Below are 19,936 nucleotides of genomic sequence, written 5' to 3'. Positions count from 1 at the left end.
CTTTCAGTTGCAATTTAATTTCAGTTTTTGAGCAATTAGAGATGCATTTAGTATAATATACTGCACCTGAAGAATGATAAATGACCAACCAGATCTTTCATAAAAGAGGAACCGTAATTAGACTGCGAATTGAAGTTCTTCTAGGGTTGTCACCCCATGTAATTCTCTGACTATTCACTACAACAGAATCTACTTTCAGCGACCGGAATTCCGGTCGCTGAAAGTTGTAACGCCGGTCGCTGAAACTAATTCCGGTCTCAGAAAGTCAAAAACGGTCGCTGAAAGACCGGTCGCTGAAAGCATCGTCGCAGATACTCTTACGATGACGTCGCCGGTCGCTGAATGACGTCCTCCGGTCGATGAAAGTTTTTCTGCGACTAAAGGTTATTGCTCGCTGTTGTTTTTTGCTGACGTCATGTAACATTATCAGAGACCACAAATAACGGTCGCTGAAACGCTATTCCGGTCGCTGATACTTATTTATCAGGTTTTGATGTTTTTTTTTATTATTTACATTTGCACCATTTTTCACCATTTAATAATTGGTATCACACGTACCAACATACAAGCAAAAATAAATATCGATACACACTCAACATACAAACAAATATAAACATAAAAATCAAAAAATAGTATAACATCTCATCAAACATAAACATACGAGTAACATAAATAGTAAGTCTAAATGCCAAACAGTACAATCAGCACCATAAACATAAATATCGAGTACATAACTGTGCCAAAAACATAAACAATATCATATGACAAGGTAGAAATATATAAAAAGACCTAAGCAGTACCATCACCGCCAACATCCGACCAATGCTCCTCGTCATCCTGAGGAGCGGGCGGCGAGGCCTGGTGCGAGCCCGGACCTCCTGGCTGTGAGCCTGAACCTCCGGCCTATGAGGTTGTAAGAAAATAGTTTACATAATTAGGATTAGTTTACGGTTCACAATTAAAACATACTTATCGAATTTTATACCTGAGTAGCTCCCAACCGAGCCTCCAACCGAGCCTCCAACCGAGCATCCACCCGAGCCTCGATCTGAGCCTCCATCTGACGAAGTACCCGAGAAGATATCCTGTCAATATCTTCTTCTGTGAGACGCTGACCAGGCAGCATAGAGGAATATGACTGTGAAGAATGCGACTGAGAACCGCTAGACCCACTGGAGCGAAACATGCCTCTCGTCTTGCTTGGAACATTAAAAGTAAGACAATTAGTACGAAATGACAAAACTAAAATAAATTTCAAATTTCAAAGAATTATTATTTTACCTAGAGCACCGAGACCATAGTTGTCGCCGTGGGCATTCTGATCATCAATGCCCGTAGAGTACCAGAGGTCGGCGTCGTATGCGGGCCATGCGCCTCTATCCGCTCCATACTTCTCCGTCATAGCTTTCTCATATTTTAGCTGCAAATTTTTTAAAATATAACAATAATGTTATGTACAACTGGAACCAATTGGTGTAATCTAAACAATTCAAAAGTATTATTACCTGTGCGTTTTTAGCCTTAACATTAATGTATTCCCCCGTTTCCTTTCTCGTATGAGTAGGCTGGAATAACTCATCCGACCATCTGGGTTCGCGCCCTTGTGTTTGCTCCTGTTAAGAATTTGAAAAATCATTTTATTTAAAAAAAGATTATCAAGGTTAGATCGATTAGATTCAATTCGAATGAAAATAAATTAATTTAATAAAAAACAAAATAAATACCAAACTAGTTCTATTCTAAATTAGTCAGGAAGGATATAATAATGTAACTTAAAATGAGCATTCCCCTTAAATAAAAACACAATCAATCAATTAATTAATTAGTAGTCATAAGCAAATTAATAAAGTTTTATGACATAACAGAAACAAAAAGATATAAAGAGCTAAACTTTAAGCCAAATTTGTTCTAAATAGTAATGATCAATTTGCTATGAAGTATATAACTTAAACAAAAAGATGGTTACTATTTATATTATATTGGACTTCATTTCATCTTGCATTACAAAAGCATTAAAATAACACAAGAAGAAAACAATACTAAAAAATAAGGCGTGCTTAATTATAATCCAGAACTACATATCAAAATTCAAAATCACACAAAGAACATCTTTTTTTCTCTCTATTAGAAATCATTTGAAAAATTTAACATTTTTTAATAGAACATAAAAAATGACAAAATAGTCAAAGCATGACTAAGGATTTATATCAGTAGAAGAATTGCATAATAACCTAAAGAAACCAGCCAAATAAATTAAGCACGCCTTCAGAAGTCAGAAATTCAGAACAGAATACGGCAACACAATGCTTAGTACTAAAAGTTTCATAGTCTCTTATATGCTTCAGCTCTAAGACACATGATACTGTACCAGTACAAAATTATCAAATTTAGCACCTATGCTGTACCAGGACAAAATTTTCACAGAAAATGCTATACCAGTACAAAATCAAGCTAATTAGGCAGTACCAGTACACAATGCTGTACCAATACCAATTTCACCTATGCTGTACCAGTACCAAAAAAAAAAAAAATTTTGAGCAATCAATTTACCTGATCAGAGCGTTCGATCCTTCACTCTGCTGGTTCACCTGTCGCCTCGATTGTCTTTGCACAGCCTTCGATTCCTTCCCTCTACTGGTTCACCTGTTTTTTCAGAAAGAAGAGGAGAGTTGGTTGATGAGAAGAACAGGAGAGAAGAGGGGTTAAATTGGTCAATGAGAAGAAGAGGATAGGTGAGACAGGGAGTTTCGACGGAGGCGCGAGATGGTGGCGCAAAGGCGAAATTTTCGACGGAACCGGGATGGCTAGGGTTTTTGGGTCTCTGGCGCGATAGGGAGAAATGGCGAAGACGGCTCTGGCGCGCGAAAGGGATTTGGGGCAAAATTTTCGCAGAAAAAACTCGTTCCGCCCAAAAAAAAAAACTTTCAGCGACCGGCGAGGGCGCCGGTCGCTGAAAGTTATCGTCGCCGTTTATTTTGGTTTTTCTTTTTTCTTTTGAAAAAAAATAACTATCTGCGACCGGCGTGATCACCGGTCGCTGATACCGGTCGCTGAAAAACCATTTTGTTGTAGTGATTGATGCCCACAAGCTCTCAGGATTGTATTGTATTAACCATATCCATTTCGTAAATAGTGCCTCGTTCTGAGTTCTGAGATCTATGATTCCTAGTCCTCCATTGATCATAAGTGATTAACCCTATGCATAAAAGTATCGTTATATTTTTAGAGCAAATTCGACAAGATAGTTCCGTGTACCGAATAATTCAAGCGTCTCTTACTTATTATTTTAGTTTTATTAATTTTTAGTATTGTAAAAAACATTTACTTGATTTGTATATAGAATTTTGATTGACGAGTCCTATTAATATTTAAGTCCGTTATCAATTAAGAAATTACTCAAAATATTTTCAACAATCAACACAATAATTATTTTTTATTCTCGCAGATAAAATAGATTTTTGGAGAAAATTAGTATATTGAAACGATTATGCAGAGCTCACATGTCAAGAGAATATACATTTAGACAGAGTTCACTCGGCTTAACAAACACATTAATCCGAAACCTCCGCATTAATACCGTTGGTTTCTAATTTACATTAATGAAGAGCAATTTTTATATTGTTACAAATTTCAGAATATTTTCAATAAAGTAATATTGTGAAAACCATCACTTAATTTGACCTCATACTTGTAATACTTATAATGCAATAAATATTATCAAATTTATAACGATATAAATTTATATAATATTTGATCCCCATTCGTAAAATTTATGCATCTGCCTCCGTTAATTTGAACGGACTGCTTTGCTTCAACCATATATGTATCAACACAGTCAAACATGTCTGTTTCAATACCAGAGAATAAAAACAATACCAACAACAACAATACGAACGAAATGGATACAGTACGTAAATAAATATGACAAATCAATCAACTCACTTATTACACATGCAAATAGATTAACACTGATTCTATTTGTTTATTCACGATCGAAGTGCTATAAATTCTATCACAAAATGTGATCATACATATTTGTTCTTACTAGTTCGCAGCACTGAACTTAGCTTGAAGCCAGTCAATAGTATTTTTGTCCAGCATGAATGCCTTAGCAAGCACGTCATCAGAGATGGCCGGGTTTGACCCGAAAACCGCATTGGCCACGGTAACCACACCCGGGTTCTGACTACTCAAGCCTGAGAGCGCAACTGCATTGGTCCAACCTTTGTTGAACTGGAAATGGATCAGCCCCTGAGGAAAGACGAACACATCACCCTTGTTCAACACTTTTGTAAAGAGTTGGTTGTTTGTCGAGGCAACAAAGCCGACATAGAGGGTGCCTTCTATCACGACAAGTATCTCAGTGGCACGCGGGTGATAGTGAGGTGCAATCAAGCCAGCTGGTGCAAAATCAAGCCTGGCCAGGGAGATACCGAGCGTGTTGAGGCCACCGAGGTTGGCAGCTGACACTGGTGTTACACTGGAGCCCAAGTTATTGGAAGTGTTGCCGGCTTTGTCGAGGCCAGCAAAGAAAAAATCATCTGCGGTGACAGCATTCGGGTTCTTGCAAACAAACCCATTTACAAAGACTGCATAATTAAATTCATATGCCTTGTTAGATGTTGTCGAATGCATGAGACAGAAATAATTATATATAGATTTTGATAAGTAATGACATGTATACCTTGAGACATTGGATCAGCGACACAGAAGTCCTGAAGTTGGCTTGGATCAGAACCAAAGGCATGAGAAATGGCAAGTGCAAAGAGAGCAAGGAACAGAAAACGGGAAGCCATCCTTCTCTGTTTTTTTTTTTCAGATAGTGTGTAACTAGAAAGAAATTGTGTTGATCTGAAAACAAGAATGCATGAGAGTATATATACAGAACAGGATTTGAACTGGTAATGACAAGGGTCAAGAGAGTAGGCGAACTTTTGAAGTGTTCACATGTTTAAATTTGAACCATTCAAACTGTAATAGCTTAAATGGTAGGTAATTAACTTTCAAAAAGTGAGTATGGAATTATTCAAGACTGGTTGCTTTCAGTGTTATGAACCTTTCTAATTAACCACATAGAGTTATGATACAAAGTTACAAATTCTTCAAGTACAGGACATATCGACCAATTAATCCATGGGAAACTATATATGGCACATTGGCACTATGAATTGTACAGTTTGAATAAGGCAAAAGTATTTATTTCCATTTGTACAAGTGAATTATACAGTTTGGATTTACATCCCAGCTATAATTACCAGATCTAAGTTAACCCATTGGTCATCATTTATCAGGTTCATTCAGAGATATCCGATTTAAATTACATTGAACGAGTCAACCAGACGTACTTGTCAGATTAAAATTCTACTTCTATTTTAGTATTCATATATTATGGTGGTTATAACTTATAAAGATCTAAATGAGATCCCCTGATTTTCTTTGAACAACTGCATTAGATAACTTGTAATTAGCAGCATATGCGGATTCCAAATATAGTCTTACCAAACGCCAGGAAAATAAGGCCTAATGACATCAGGCATCTATCTAGAAATTAGAATTAGACATGTGATGCGACGACTGGGTAATATATCCATTCATCTGTTGGCTAAGTAATCAATTTTATTTTATTATTCAAAGCGACAGGTGGTGGTTACCTGCTCAAGTTAATATTAGTTCACTTTTCCGAGTAAGTTCTACGCACTAACCTTCTATAGTAGGATGGATTGTGATTGGGGTATGAAATATGAATGTGATCCGCGCCAAATATAACGTTGTCTTGCCCTTATTATTTTTTTTTTTTTTTGAAAACTTGGTAGTGACGCCTTGCCCTTATTTAAAAGGGAAAATTTCCGATGTGCCCATACAAAAAATTGAAATAGCCAATATTTCCATAAAATCATCAAAACGTCCAATATCCCCATCAAAATTTATCATTCTTATTTTTATCCCCTTTTAATTATTTAATAGGAAAAATTTCTAGTGTACCCATCTAAATTTTAGAAGAGGAGGGTTCAAATGCCTCCATGTTTTTGTGCCTCCATCATGCCTCCATCTCTCTCTATCATTTTCAAAGTTCAAACAGTCGATCCGAACCGCTCAACCTAACCTCCGTACTAAAATATGTTTGGAGACCAAATTTTATATTTTTAGGAATTTTTTTACTATTTTTTTAGATAGGTACAAAATCAGTAAATCTGAACCATCTAAAAACAGTATTTTTGTACCTATCTAAAAAAATAGTAAAAAAATTCCTAAAAATATAAAATTTGGTCTCCAAACATATTTTAGTATGAAGGTTAGGTTGAGCGGTTCGGATCGACTGTTTGAACTTTGAAAATGATGGAGAGAGATGGAGGCATGATGGAGGCACAAAAACATGGAGGCATTTGAACCCTCCTCATTTTAGAAATAGCCAATTTACCCATAAAAATATCATAATATCCAATATTCCCATAAAAATCTATCTTCTTATTTCTATCCCCATTTAATTATTTAATCTTTTATTTATTATTTTAAAAATTAAATTGCCCATAATACCCTTTAAATTTTACTGGAGATGTCCTGTAATGTTAGTTCTCTTTCTTCTCACCTGTGCTCACGCCTAATATTTTCTCTCTCTGCCGAGGTTCTCCTTAATCTTCGTTCTCTAGATTTTGTGATTTTGGTCTCGTTTGACTAATCAAAGGTATGATCGTACAGCTGTTGAAATTAGATTTGGAGATATGATCGATTTTGCTTATGTATTCGTTTAATTTTTGGGCAGAATGGATTACTGGTCTGACCGTATCCAAATATTTATGATTTTTTGTCTAGGTTCTTTACTGGTAAATTACTGGCACTATTTACGAGTTCTTGGCTTTGCCATTTTCATCCATTTTTCTGATTTTCTCAAATTCGTTCAAGTAGTTAGTATTCAGGCTCAATTGCAAATCAATTGAGCATCGTCAGGTCCTGACCTGACAATTTCGCTCTCATAGTAAATGACAAACAAGCCTTAATTCTCCTCAATTGACATTATATACCTATTAAGTTTATACTCTTAACTACAACATATTTAAATGACTGTCCATATAATTATATGTTTCTAAACCTTTGTTTAATTAAAAAAGTTGTATTATTAAAAATATGTTGGTTCTGATGACAAATTTCAGGCTCCATGTATGATTAAATTATGAAAATTTTGTAATATATAGTTGGAATCCTTATCAACAGGTTCCTTCACTAAAGTACAGCAACAAAGTAAGAGGAGATAGCCTGAATTTGATTAAGTACATTGATATTTACTTCGAGGACCCCGCATTTCTTCCAGATGTAAAAATATAAACCCCATTTTGTTCTATAGTCAAACCATATTAAGTCTTAAATGACAAATATTATTTGATATTTTCTGTTATTAGGATCCAGTAAAGCGAACTTTTGCAGAGGAGCTTTTAATTTGCTTATATCTGTTGGTGCGAGTACAAGTTCTTTTCATCAGTACTGTGAAAGAAAGATGATATATCTGCTAGTGCCATGATATTAAAAATTTCAATATATTCCAGTCACTATTTTAAATTTATGTTTTCATTATTTAATCTAATTTATAACTTAATAGCTTAATGCTAGGATAAACTAAAAATAAATAAAATAAGTACTACTAACTTTGAACTCCTGTCAATATGCTTCTTTTCTTTTCTCTTTGTTTGCAACTTCTCTTTTTTTTTTTTTTTGAATAAATACCAAGCAGTGGCTTCCAGGTTTTGCATTAATAAAGTCAAAGAAAGAATACACACCACATAGTGAATCCCTACAAGTCAGTAGCCCCATCACTAGCATAACTCCATTCAACTTACAAAGACAGCTACAACTCTACTAGCAATCAGAACCAGTAAAGTCGATATGTTACTGATCATGGGTGGATTCTCAATTTTATATTGTGGTTATGGCTAGAGATTGAAGCTTCAATTAGAAACTTAGGGTCAGGAGGGATTATAAAGGAAGAGAAGGGATCTTTAGTTTCCATAGTATAATGGTGAGGACAAAAGAGAATTTATTAATTTATAAGTACTGAGAATCATTAGAAAGGTCGGCAGGTATCCATTTGAGAATCATTAGTATTTTTAAAATACTGGTACAACAAAAATATATCTTCCAATTAAAAATACTGATAATTTATATTGTTCCAACACATAATTTAAACATTAGATGAGACGACTGGGTAATCCATCCATCAATTATTAATTCATCTGTTGGCTAAGTAATCAATTACTAGTATCGTGCCCGTGCGTTGCAACGGGATATATTATAAGAATTTTTTTTTTTTTAAATATGTCTATGAAAATAATAATTATTCAAAAATTAAGAGACATATTAGTAGAGAATTTATATGATTCTGTATTTTTAATTAACTTGAATCGTTATCTCTGATAATAATTTGATGATGTGATAATTCTTTATTTTCAAGTACCAATGATATCAAATAATAGCTCGATTCGAATCTAATATCAAGTATCGTACAACAATTCAACATCGACATATAATATGATATCAAAAAACATAAATACACACACACACACATATTATAAGAAAAATATATCTACACACACATGTCCAATTTATATTATTATTCTTTTTTGTTTCCAATTTAGAATACACACACACATACATTGATATATTATATATTGAAAATATATTCTAAATTTCCCACAACAATATGTATAGAAACAAAGAAAGATAAATAAGGAAATAAAAAAATATTGCTTTCCATTGTAATTCGTATAGAAACGAAGAAGTAAGGAAACAAAGAAATAATAAAATGGAAGGTAGAATCTACTTAATTGAAGAGGGGAAATATGGAAACAAAAAAAATAAGGAAACAGAGAAATATATCGCTAAATTTCAGAATCTATTCAATTTTAAATGTAACATATCGTGTGGCAGTACATGTAGCGAGTATGTTTTTAACTAAATTTAGACTTCTATACATAAAACAGATGCATTTAATCAAAATAAGACAAATTATATAATTGGAGGGCTGAGATTAAATCCAAAGTTTCATCTTTCAATCGTAGCCGTTGACGGATCGGACACCAAACGTGCTTAATAATGAAATGAAGATATATTATTTTTCATAGAGACAGGTGGTTACCTGCTCAAGTTAATATTAGTTCACTTTTCCGAGTAAGTTCTATGCACTAACCTTCTATAGTAGGTTGGATTAATTGTGATTGGGGTATGAATGTAATCCGCGCCAAATGTATCATTGCCTTGCTCCTATCTAAAATGGTTGGGTATTTATCAAATACACTCTTAAAATATTTTAAATTTTCCATTGCATCATTCTCAAATAACAGAATTTGTTTTTCTTCATTGTATGAAAAAAGCTTTTAAATGATAGATATCAGTGAATATACAAAATAATCTTGTTACCTACAGGCATATTTAAGTCTGAATGACATATCACAATATACTATTAATTTTATGATTTATGAAAATATGACAAAAAATGACCTAAAATACTAACAATTTTCTTTTATTTTTAAGCAATTTTGGCCATCTTTCATATATCATAAATATAGTAAAAAGTTCAAAAATTGTAAAAATTAGTATTGTACAAGTTCATTATATAACCAATTTACTGAGCTACTCACATCAAAATTTAAAATTTATATGATAGGTTTTTGAAACTGTAGCACGGATAACTTGATATCCATAGCACCCAAACCTTACTCATATATATCACCTTCCAAAACTTAAGTCCTGTAACTCAACAAGATCCAACTCCAATGTGTCTCAGTTTCGAAAGAACTGAATATGACACAAAATTAGAATTAAGCATGTCTAGAAATTAGAATTAGACATGTCTTGATTCCGATGCTGCTGAGTCACAAGTCAACATATCCATCTGGACTATATCTACCAGAGAACTTTAGACGGTTTGAATTGGCACCGGTACAGGTACCAGTTGGCACCAAACTTGTAATGGGCTGAACCGTGAACCCTTCAAAGCAAAAAGGTTAATTTCTGCTCAGTCAATTGGAAAATGTATACGTCATCTGTCTTGACCTGCTACCATGATGAAAATTATGATCACCTTTGACCCAAGTATGTTGGTACTGAATTTTAATACTTAGTTGTGACAAGTATTTTCTATTGGTGAGGTCTCGAAATATTGAGGTTTTTGGATTTATCACTGCTCTGATATCATGTCAAATTGTTAGAAAATATGAACACAGTATTTCCAAGAAGCTCCATTCCCTCTCATATTTTATTTCACTCAAAATTATATTTTTTTTCTTACATACATATTCTTCTGTATAGAGAGGATTTTATATCTATTCTAGAGCTCACAGCTCACCTCTACTATCTTAGAAATAAATCTTCATTCAATCTAAACTTGAAAGTAAATTACACAAATAAATGTTGACAAATAAAGGAAACATATCAGATTCTAATCTAGCCGAATACACCAAGAATATATGCTGATTCCTTTCTTCATTTTCTTCTGGATTGGATGTGAACTTTGTTGTACGTATTAGCTTGTAATTTCAACAGTTTATTTACACAAAATATATAAGTAATAACATTGAAAGAAACTATTTACAACGCCCAAAAAGATAAAAAAAAAAGTAGAAAAAACTATGTTGCAGTCGTCCATTAAAAGACCTCTAAAGCTGTACTGGTTACTAAGTGTTGCTCCATTTTCTGCTTTTCTGAAAAGAACCTCGTGTTTCTTTCCCTCCAAAACGTCCATACGCCTGCAGCTCACATAATATTCCAGCGTACCCACAGTTCCGATTGGAGGCCCACTTGTCCCATCATCCATACTTCTCTAATATTTTCTCCCCCTCTGAACGAAAGGTTGAAATGTGCCATTAGGGCCATTCAGAATCGTATGGCATAGGCGTAGTTCCACATTATGTGGTCCCTTGTTTCTACAATGTTTGAACCGCATATGTGACAGCCCTGTCCGATCGGACATCTTCAATAAATCAAGACGTTAGGATTTTTTCCTCCAGCATGAAGCGGATAAAATCTTAACCTTCATCGGAACTTTAATTCTCCATAGTTCCTTGTCCTGTGTGCAACACAGGACCCCTTGTTGTGTATTTTTATGTATGCCGATGTGCATGAAAACTCATCTGCTTCCATCCATCACCACTTGTTCATATTGCCTGGTTCAATACTATGTTGTTCGTACAATAATCATTTTCGTCTATTTGACTAATTTGCAAAAACATACAATTATTGAATTTTACGATTTCTTCTATTTTAATATTGTGTAGGTTCAAGAAGAGTTGGAATTGCAATGTAAAATGTTTCGACAGAAGAAATCATCAAGACATTTGTCAAGAATACAAATTGTAATATTTTATACTTAGTAAAGCATGTTTGAGGCTGTTTTTACAGAGGGAAAACGTTTGTAACGTTTGTAAACCTGTTAAAAATGCTGAAGTAACAGCTTGATCAAACTCAGAAACAACTTAAAACGTTGTAACGTTTTTACAAAACGTTATAACGTTTTAGGATTGTCAGGACTGTTAAAGCACAGGTGTATAGAAACAACTTAAAACGTTGTAACGTTTTTAGAAAACGTTATAACGTTTTAGGATTGTCTGTATCAATGCTAAAATTCAAATTATAAATGTTGTAACATTTTCATAAAACGTTGTAACGTTTTAATTAAATCTGAGCTTCAAACAATTCCTGTTTCTGATCAAGATTTTACAGAGCAAAACGTTATGTAACGTTTTACAAACGTGGTAACGTTTTGCATCAAGTAGTTGAGTTGTCAGAAAAGTGGAAACCTAAAATCGCATTATGAGGTAAAACGTTGTAACGTTTTTATAAAATGTTATAACGTTTTAGCTCAATTAGCTCGTTTTTTAGCTGACTCTATAAATAGGGGATTGGGCTTCCTTCCCAATCCATCCCAGCCGACCATAATCTTCTAAAAAGCGATTTTCTGAGAGCTTAGCTTACTCCATTGTTGTGAGAGCTTAAAACTTCAAAATCCCTCAAACAACCTCAAACTCACCTCACTAATCTCAACTTAGATTAGGTTAGAGTGATCTATTGAGTGTTTCTCTTGAGTAGCTTGAACTAAGAGACCTTGTTCTCATCTCTTTGAGTTGGCCGTTTGACTTCCCGCTTGGTGTGTAAGGCCTCAACGGTTCACAAGTTGTAATCCATTCGTATTGGGTAATAGAAAGGCGCACCACTCAAGGTCGCGAAGCCCCGGAGACGTAGGCCTTTGTTTTGCCGAACTCCGTTAACATCCCGCGTGTCAAATCTCTCTAAACTCATTTATTTACTTTCAATTGCAATTTAATTTCAGTTTTTGAGCAATTAGAGGTGCATTTAGTATAATATACTGCACCTGAAGAATGATAAATGACCAGCTAGATCTTTCATAAAAGAGGAACCGTAATTAGACAGCGAATTGAAGTTCTTCTAGGGTTGTCACCCCATGTAATTCTCTGACTATTGATGCCCACAAGCTCTCAGGATTGTATTGGATTAACCATATCCATTTCGTAAATAGTGCCTCGTTCTGAGTTCTGAGATCTATGATTCCTAGTCCTCCATTGATCATAAGTGATTAACCCTATGCATAAAAGTATCGTTATATTTTTAGAGCAAATGCGACAAGATAGTTCCGTGTACCGAATAATTCAAGCGTCTCTTACTTATTATTTTAGTTTTATTAATTTTTAGTATTGTAAAAAACATTTACTTGATTTGTATATAGAATTTTGATTGACGAGTCCTATTAATATTTAAGTCCGTTATCAATTAAGAAATTAATCAAAATATTTTCAACAATCAACACAATAATTATTTTTTATTCTCGCAGATAAAATAGATTTTTGGAGAAAATTAGTATATTGAAACGATTATGCAGAGCTCACATGTCAAGAGAATATACATTTAGACAGAGTTCACTCGGCTTAACAAACACATTAATCCGAAACCTCCGCATTAATACCGCTGGTTTCTAATTTACATTAATGAAGAGCAATTTTTATATTGTTACAAATTTCAGAATATTTTCAATAAAGTAATATTGTGAAAACCATCACTTAATTTGACCTCATACTTGTAATACTTATAATGCAATAAATATTATCAAATTTATAACGATATAAATTTATATAATATTTGATCCCCATTCGTAAAATTTATGCATCTGCCTCCGTTAATTTGAACGGACTGCTTTGCTTCAACCATATATGTATCAACACAGTCAAACATGTCTGTTTCAATACCAGAGAATAAAAACAATACCAACAACAACAATACGAACGAAATGGATACAGTACGTAAATAAATATGACAAATCAATCAACTCACTTATTACACATGCAAATAGATTAACACTGATTCTATTTGCTTATTCACGATCGAAGTGCTATAAATTCTATCACAAAATGTGATCATACATATTTGTTCTTACTAGTTCGCAGCACTGAACTTAGCTTGAAGCCAGTCAATAGTATTTTTGTCCAGCATGAATGCCTTAGCAAGCACGTCATCAGAGATGGCCGGGTTTGACCCGAAAACCGCATTGGCCACGGTAACCACACCCGGGTTCTGACTACTCAAGCCTGAGAGCGCAACTGCATTGGTCCAACCTTTGTTGAACTGGAAATGGATCAGCCCCTGAGGAAAGACGAACACATCACCCTTGTTCAACACTTTTGTAAAGAGTTGGTTGTTTGTCGAGGCAACAAAGCCGACATAGAGGGTGCCTTCTATCACGACAAGTATCTCAGTGGCACGCGGGTGATAGTGAGGTGCAATCAAGCCAGCTGGTGCAAAATCAAGCCTGGCCAGGGAGATACCGAGCGTGTTGAGGCCACCGAGGTTGGCAGCTGACACTGGTGTTACACTGGAGCCCAAGTTATTTGAAGTGTTGCCGGCTTTGTCGAGGCCAGCAAAGAAAAAATCATCTGCGGTGACAGCATTCGGGTTCTTGCAAACAAACCCATTTACAAAGACTGCATAATTAAATTCATATGCCTTGTTAGATGTTGTCGAATGCATGAGACAGAGATAATTATATATAGATTTTTATAAGTAATGACATGTATACCTTGAGACATTGGATCAGCGACACAGAAGTCCTGAAGTTGGCTTGGGTCAGAACCAAAGGCATGAGAAATGGCAACTGCAAAGAGAGCAAGGAACAAGAAACGGGAATCCATCCTTCTCTGTTTTTTTTCTCAGATAGTGTGTAGCTAGAAAGAAATTCTGTTGATCTGAAAACAAGAATGCATGAGAGTATATATACAGAGCAGGATTTGAACTGGTAATGACAAGGGTCAAGAAATCAGGCGAACTTTTGAAGTGTTCACATGTTTAAATTTGAACCATTCAAACTGTAATAGCTTAAATGGTAGGTAATTAACTTTCAAAAAGTGAGTATGGAATTATTCAAGACTGGTTGCTTTCAGTGTTATTAACCTTTCTAATTAACCACATAGAGTTATGATACAAAGTTACAAACTCTTCAACTATGAATTGTACAGTTTGAATAAGGCAAAAGTATTTATTTCCATTTGTACAAGTAAATGAATTATACAGTTTGGATTTACATCCCAGCTATAATTACCTGGTCTAAGTTAACCCATTGGTCATCACTTATCAGGTTCATTCAGAGATATCCGATTTAAATTACATTGAACGAGTCAACCAGACGTACTTGTCAGATCAAAATTCTACTTCTATTTTAGTATTCATATATTATGGTGGTTATAAAGATGTAAATGAGATCCCCTGATTTTCTTTGAACAGCTGCATTAGATAACTTGTGATTAGCAGCATATGCGGATTCCAAATATAGTCTTACCAAACGCCAGGAAAATAAGGCCTAATGACATCAGGCATGTCTCTAGAAATTAGAATTAGACATGTGATGCGACGACTGGGTAATCCATCCATTAATTCTTAATTCATCTGTTGGCTAAGTAATCAATTTTATTTTACTTTTCAAAGCGACAAGTGGTTACCTGCTCAAGTTGATATTAGTTCACTTTTCCGAGTAAGTTCTATGCACTAACCTTCTATAGTAGGTTGGATTGTGATTGGGGTATGAAATATGAATGTGATCCGCGCCAAATATAACGTTGCCTTGCCCTTATTTAAAATGGTTGGGTATTTATCAAATACACTCTTAACGTATTTTAAATTTTCCATTACATACACCAAGATAAACATGAGTGAGTCTATGGTACTATGCATATTATGATTTGGCACCGTGTTACGGCTCTATATTTGAGTTTTCAAATCCTAACGGTCGATCCGAACCGTTCATCTTGTTCTCCATATTAATATGTGTTTGGAGACCAAATTTTACATTTTTTGAAAAAAATTTACTATTTTTTAAAATTTATTGAAAATCACTGTTTTTGGATGGTCCAGAATTTTCAGATCAAGTGATTTTCTAAATATCTAAAAAAATAATAAAAAAAATTCATAAAATGTAAAATTTGGTCTCCAAACACATATTAATATGAAGAACAAGATGAACGGTTCGGATCGACCGTTAGGATTTGAAAACTCGAATATAGAGCCATAGTACAGTGTCAAATCGTAATATGCATAGTACCATAGACTCACTGTTCTCAAATAACAAAACTTGTTTTTCTTCATTGTATGAAAAAAGCTTTTAAATGATAGGTATCAGCGAATATTACAAATAAATCTTGTTACCTACATGCATATTTAAGTCTGAATGACGCATCACATTATACTATTAATTATATAGATATATCACCTTCCAAAACTCAAGTCCTATAACTCAACAATATCCAACTCCAATATGTCTCAATTTCGAAAAGAACTGAATACGACATAAAAGTTCACAGGCGTCAGTTGAATACTACGTGAAAACATTTCAGCACTTCAAAATTTAATTTGGGCCTAGAGTCTGCATTTCGGCCTTAGAACGTAACAATTAAGAATCAGGTTTACTAGGCAAAAGACAACAAAATTCCTTCCAGCTTAATTCCCATTAAAACCTGAAAATAAAAAAAAATTACAGAACAGTTCTATATCCTTGAATTCCATATAATTACCACCAGCTCATTACAGCTTACCTCCATACTAGACGGTTACACAAACAAAACCAGTAACACGAATACCATAATAAAGCTCCTGAATCAGCATATCTCAAATCCTCACATCACCAAAGCACCTCATCAAAGAAACAACATCTCATTGATTTAAGCAAGTGTACACACTTTGGTTTTCGACAACAGAAAACAAAAACAAAATTAGATCTTGTCGATGTCCTCATCCTCGAACTCGACATAGTCATTTTCGGCATTGTCGTCCTCCTCATCGAGGCCGCCAGCAATGCCCTCGTTCAGACGTGTGTTCTCAGGCAGCTCTCCATATGCCTTCAGTAGCCGAGCCTCGTCTGGCATGTACTTCAGTATGACATCGGCCTTGTCATCCTGCATTTTAGTTACAAAGTTATATGAGGTCGAGAAGGAATTACTGGTTATATAATCAGTTAAAACACTGGCTTTTCAGATTAGTACCAGAGTTGAGTTTCAGATTGTGATTATATACAGGTACCCACTCAAAAAGAAATAATGCAAACTTATGATGATTTTATGCCATAATTGGCAACTTTGTTGCAAAAAAAAAAAAAGGCAAATAACTAAGTCTATAACAGTGATTGGAGACCGTAACACACAAGTCACTGATCTTAACCTTTGGTTATCAAAATAAGAAAATAAGAATTGCTCCATCTGATTAACTGAAGTTCATCAAATTTTCATCTTGTTTCAAAATCCACCAAAGTAACAAATGTGTTGCTGAAATCCAATCATTGGTTTTATAAGAAAAATTATGAGAATTTATATCTGCAACACACTACTAACACAAATGTTCATTCTCTATGGCTTTCTGAAAAATAGAAGAATAACATACTCCCCTTCTGCATCCGCAATGCCCAAATTGTTTTTTTCTTCTTCTTCTTCTTCTTCTTCTATTTATTCCCCTCATTCTTCTCCATCCATACTTGACTATAATGTGTCCGGCATTACCCCAAAAATCAAGCCGAGATAATTTATGGTTGTAAATACTATCAGACCATGTATTATCCAATGATCCATAATCTAAACATTAAACCAGACGGTATTGTTGCAATTACTTGAAAATAACAGACCCAAAAGATAGAGAAACAAAATTGCCAGTCCAAAAATACCAAATCCTTCATCCCCAACTATCATATTTAACTCAGAGACATTATGGCAAAAAATAAATTAACAAATAAATTAAAGAGAATTGAATTTAAATAAATAAACATATGCACACACCTGAAAGTCACGAAGGCCAACAAGAATAATGTCACCCGCTGCAATCCAGACCTTTTTGTGCATTTTCCCTCTGATATGGCACAACCTCTTTGTTCCATCTATGCACATCGCTTCACACCTTCCGTTTCCAAGCATCCTTAATACCTATTTTCCATAAACAGTTCGAGAATTTTAGAAAAAGTTATACTGTTGACTACAGCTCAACCAGTGGCTCAATTGGGTATTTCTCCTAGTTAAGGCAGATCGAGAACTCTCTTTAAAGCCTAATTATTAATCTACCATGCAATAAAATTGCAAGAATACCCAATACAGGTATTAGCAGCAGATCAACCACAACAGAAAGGATCAGGTTTACGGTAATGAATTGGCCTGGCACAACACAAACACATAAGAAGTTTCAATTCTGATGTGCTGAAAATTCCTGGAACAAATCAGATCTCAAATCTGTCTCTTCTCTTTGATCCACTTTCATTCAGCTAATAATTGGGATTAAAAGCCATAAGCCAAAGAGAAAATCAGAACAATTATTCCCCAGTTCAAGTTTCCAATTTTCTTCCTATTCCAATTCAACTTTAATTACAAATAAAATACACAATTGAAGAGGATCGGAATTACTTGAGCGTACTCCTGGCCGTCTTCTTTGAAAACCAATTCTCTCTTTTCATCGTCAGCCTCGTTCTTTCCTCTCTTTCTGTTCTTACCTCCCTTTCCCTTGTTCTTCGGCATATTGTCAGAAACCCTAACCCTAGAAAGATCGAGAGAGAGAGAGACAAGATAAGAGAAGAAAACGGGGAACGGTTTGTTCTGGAATCACAACACGCGGAATATTGCTGTTTATTTATTTCCTTTTTTGCATTCGTACCCAAACAAATCTAATTTTAGAAACTAGGGGGTTCCAAATGGCTCCATATTGCTGACGGGCATGGGCCGGGCGGGCCGGGCAAAACCGGTCACGGGCACGGATAGGCAAGGGCATGGGCATCACCGGGCAAAACCGGTCACGGGCACGGGTAGGCAAGGGCATGGGCATCACCGGGCAAAACCGGTCACAGGCACGGGTAGGCAAGGGCATGGGCATCACCGGTAGACGGGTACCATAGGTCGGGTATCACGGGTATTTTTTTTTTTAAATCCTGCCCTGCCCATTTTATACCTGTGTCCATTGTACCCGTGGGAACAGGGCGGTCCGGGTAGGGGGGCCGGGCTGTTCGGGTACGGAGGGCAGTCCGGTCCGGATTTTTTTTTTCTTTTTTTTACGGTGTTGTACGAATATTATTACATGTTTATAATTCGACTTTTAAAATCTAAATAGTTCAATATCAAATAGTGCCGATTTTTTAAATTATATTCAAAAAAATATATAAATTTAAAAAACTAACCAAACCGCTTGTTTTTTTCGAAAACTATCCAAACCGGAAAATAAATTTCCGAAAATTGGATCCTAAATCCGGAATAATTTTTGCCAGATTTAGGATTTCTTTTTTTTTTCCTAAATCCGGAATAATTTTTTCCGGATTTAGGATTTATTTTTTTTTAGGAATTTTTTTTTCCGAAATTTTTTTTTTCATTTTTCAGTTTTTATTTATAATTTATTTATTTTTTGTATTGAAGTATTACAAATATTTAATATATTTTTAAAAAAATAGATGGAATACTATATAATTTGATTTATTCGAAAGACTACTATAAATAATCCGGATCAACATTTTTCATGCCGGATTTTTTACGGCCGTAAAAAATATAATATAATATAATATAATATATGTATATGTATATATATTTATATATAATATAATATATATGTTAAAAAATTTATTCGACCCGAACCGTTCAACAAAAAATTTTATTTGATCCGAACCGTTCAAAAAACAGTGATTTTCTACCCATCTTAAAACATAGTAAAAAAATTTCAAAAATTATAAAATTTCATCCCTAACCATATTTTAAAATTATAAAATTATATGTTAAAATGTGCTTGCATATCAAATTTTACATTTTTCTAATTTTTTTTTACTATTTATTAAGATGAGTACAAAAATTCAATAGTCTGAATATAGCGATTTTGTTAAATAATTAATAAATAGTAAAAAAATTCAAAAAAATATAAAATTTGATATGCAAGCACATTTTAACATATATATTATACTACTCATACTATATATACATATATATGCATATATTATATTATATATACATATACATATATTATATTATATATACATATACATATATTATATTATATATACATTTACATATACATATACATATATATAGAGTTAGGCTGGGGTGCTATGGATAGCATAGTGGCCTCTATGCTACGGCTCAATATTCGAGTTTTCAAAATCCAAACGGTCGATCCGAACCGTTCATCTTATTCTCCATATTAATATCTGCTTGGAGACCAAATTTTATAATTTTCTGAATTTTTTTACTATTTATTAAGCCACTTTGAAAATCGCTAATCCAACGGTTTTACTGTTTTGTGCAGCCACCGTTGGATCAACAATTTTGTAAAATACTTAATAAATAGTAAAAAAATTCAGAAAAATGTAAAATTTGGTCTCCAAGCAGATATTAATATGGAGAATAAGATGAACGGTTCGGATCGACCATTTGGATTTTGAAAACTC

The 19,936-nt window shown here is 34.2% G+C and overlaps 3 protein-coding genes and 1 long non-coding RNA gene across 4 annotated transcripts; all 4 read right to left on the bottom strand.

The window, feature by feature from the left end:
* Positions 1 to 1,374: 1,374 nt before the first annotated feature.
* On the bottom strand, positions 1,375 to 1,609 carry LOC144561595 (uncharacterized). Its single transcript, XR_013513892.1, has 2 exons — positions 1,506 to 1,609; positions 1,375 to 1,420 (listed from the first exon to the last, which is right to left on the bottom strand). It is a non-coding gene; the product is annotated as an uncharacterized LOC144561595 (long non-coding RNA).
* Positions 1,610 to 3,883: 2,274 nt separating this feature from the next.
* On the bottom strand, positions 3,884 to 4,862 carry LOC144561858 (putative germin-like protein 2-1). The gene is made up of 2 exons (XM_078310957.1): positions 4,685 to 4,862; positions 3,884 to 4,589 (listed from the first exon to the last, which is right to left on the bottom strand). The coding sequence occupies exons 1-2, from the start codon at positions 4,794 to 4,796 to the stop codon at positions 4,045 to 4,047; spliced, it is 657 nt and encodes a 218-aa protein (XP_078167083.1). The 5' UTR covers positions 4,797 to 4,862; the 3' UTR covers positions 3,884 to 4,044.
* Positions 4,863 to 13,274: 8,412 nt separating this feature from the next.
* Positions 13,275 to 14,234, bottom strand: LOC144562022 (putative germin-like protein 2-1). The gene is made up of 2 exons (XM_078311146.1): positions 14,072 to 14,234; positions 13,275 to 13,976 (listed from the first exon to the last, which is right to left on the bottom strand). Exons 1-2 carry the CDS (start codon positions 14,181 to 14,183, stop codon positions 13,432 to 13,434), a joined length of 657 nt encoding a protein of 218 aa, XP_078167272.1. The 5' UTR covers positions 14,184 to 14,234; the 3' UTR covers positions 13,275 to 13,431.
* A 1,795-nt stretch (positions 14,235 to 16,029) lies between these two features.
* LOC144561655 (eukaryotic translation initiation factor 1A) lies at positions 16,030 to 18,203 on the bottom strand. The gene is made up of 3 exons (XM_078310680.1): positions 17,922 to 18,203; positions 17,307 to 17,450; positions 16,030 to 16,436 (listed from the first exon to the last, which is right to left on the bottom strand). The coding sequence occupies exons 1-3, from the start codon at positions 18,030 to 18,032 to the stop codon at positions 16,254 to 16,256; spliced, it is 438 nt and encodes a 145-aa protein (XP_078166806.1). The 5' UTR covers positions 18,033 to 18,203; the 3' UTR covers positions 16,030 to 16,253.
* Positions 18,204 to 19,936: the final 1,733 nt, after the last annotated feature.

The sequence above is a fragment of the Carex rostrata genome, chromosome 11 (genome assembly GCF_964058835.1).
Source record: "Carex rostrata chromosome 11, lpCarRost1.2, whole genome shotgun sequence".
In the NCBI taxonomy this organism is placed as follows: Eukaryota; Viridiplantae; Streptophyta; class Magnoliopsida; order Poales; family Cyperaceae; genus Carex; species Carex rostrata.
The sequence above is the reverse complement of the archived record's forward strand: the minus strand, read 5'-3'. Positions and strand labels throughout refer to the sequence as shown.

Coding starts and splice junctions, on each gene's coding strand:
- LOC144561655 (XM_078310680.1), bottom strand. CDS start 18,032: ATGCCGAAGAACAAGGGAAAGGGAGGTAAGAACAGAAAGAGAGGAAAG. Junction 17,451..17,921: donor ACGGCCAGGAGTACGCTCAA/GTAATTCCGATC, acceptor TATGGAAAATAG/GTATTAAGGATGCTTGGAAA. Junction 16,437..17,306: donor TTGGCCTTCGTGACTTTCAG/GTGTGTGCATAT, acceptor ACTAAAATGCAG/GATGACAAGGCCGATGTCAT.
- LOC144562022 (XM_078311146.1), bottom strand. CDS start 14,183: ATGGATTCCCGTTTCTTGTTCCTTGCTCTCTTTGCAGTTGCCATTTCT. Junction 13,977..14,071: donor CGCTGATCCAATGTCTCAAG/GTATACATGTCA, acceptor TTAATTATGCAG/TCTTTGTAAATGGGTTTGTT.
- LOC144561858 (XM_078310957.1), bottom strand. CDS start 4,796: ATGGCTTCCCGTTTTCTGTTCCTTGCTCTCTTTGCACTTGCCATTTCT. Junction 4,590..4,684: donor CGCTGATCCAATGTCTCAAG/GTATACATGTCA, acceptor TTAATTATGCAG/TCTTTGTAAATGGGTTTGTT.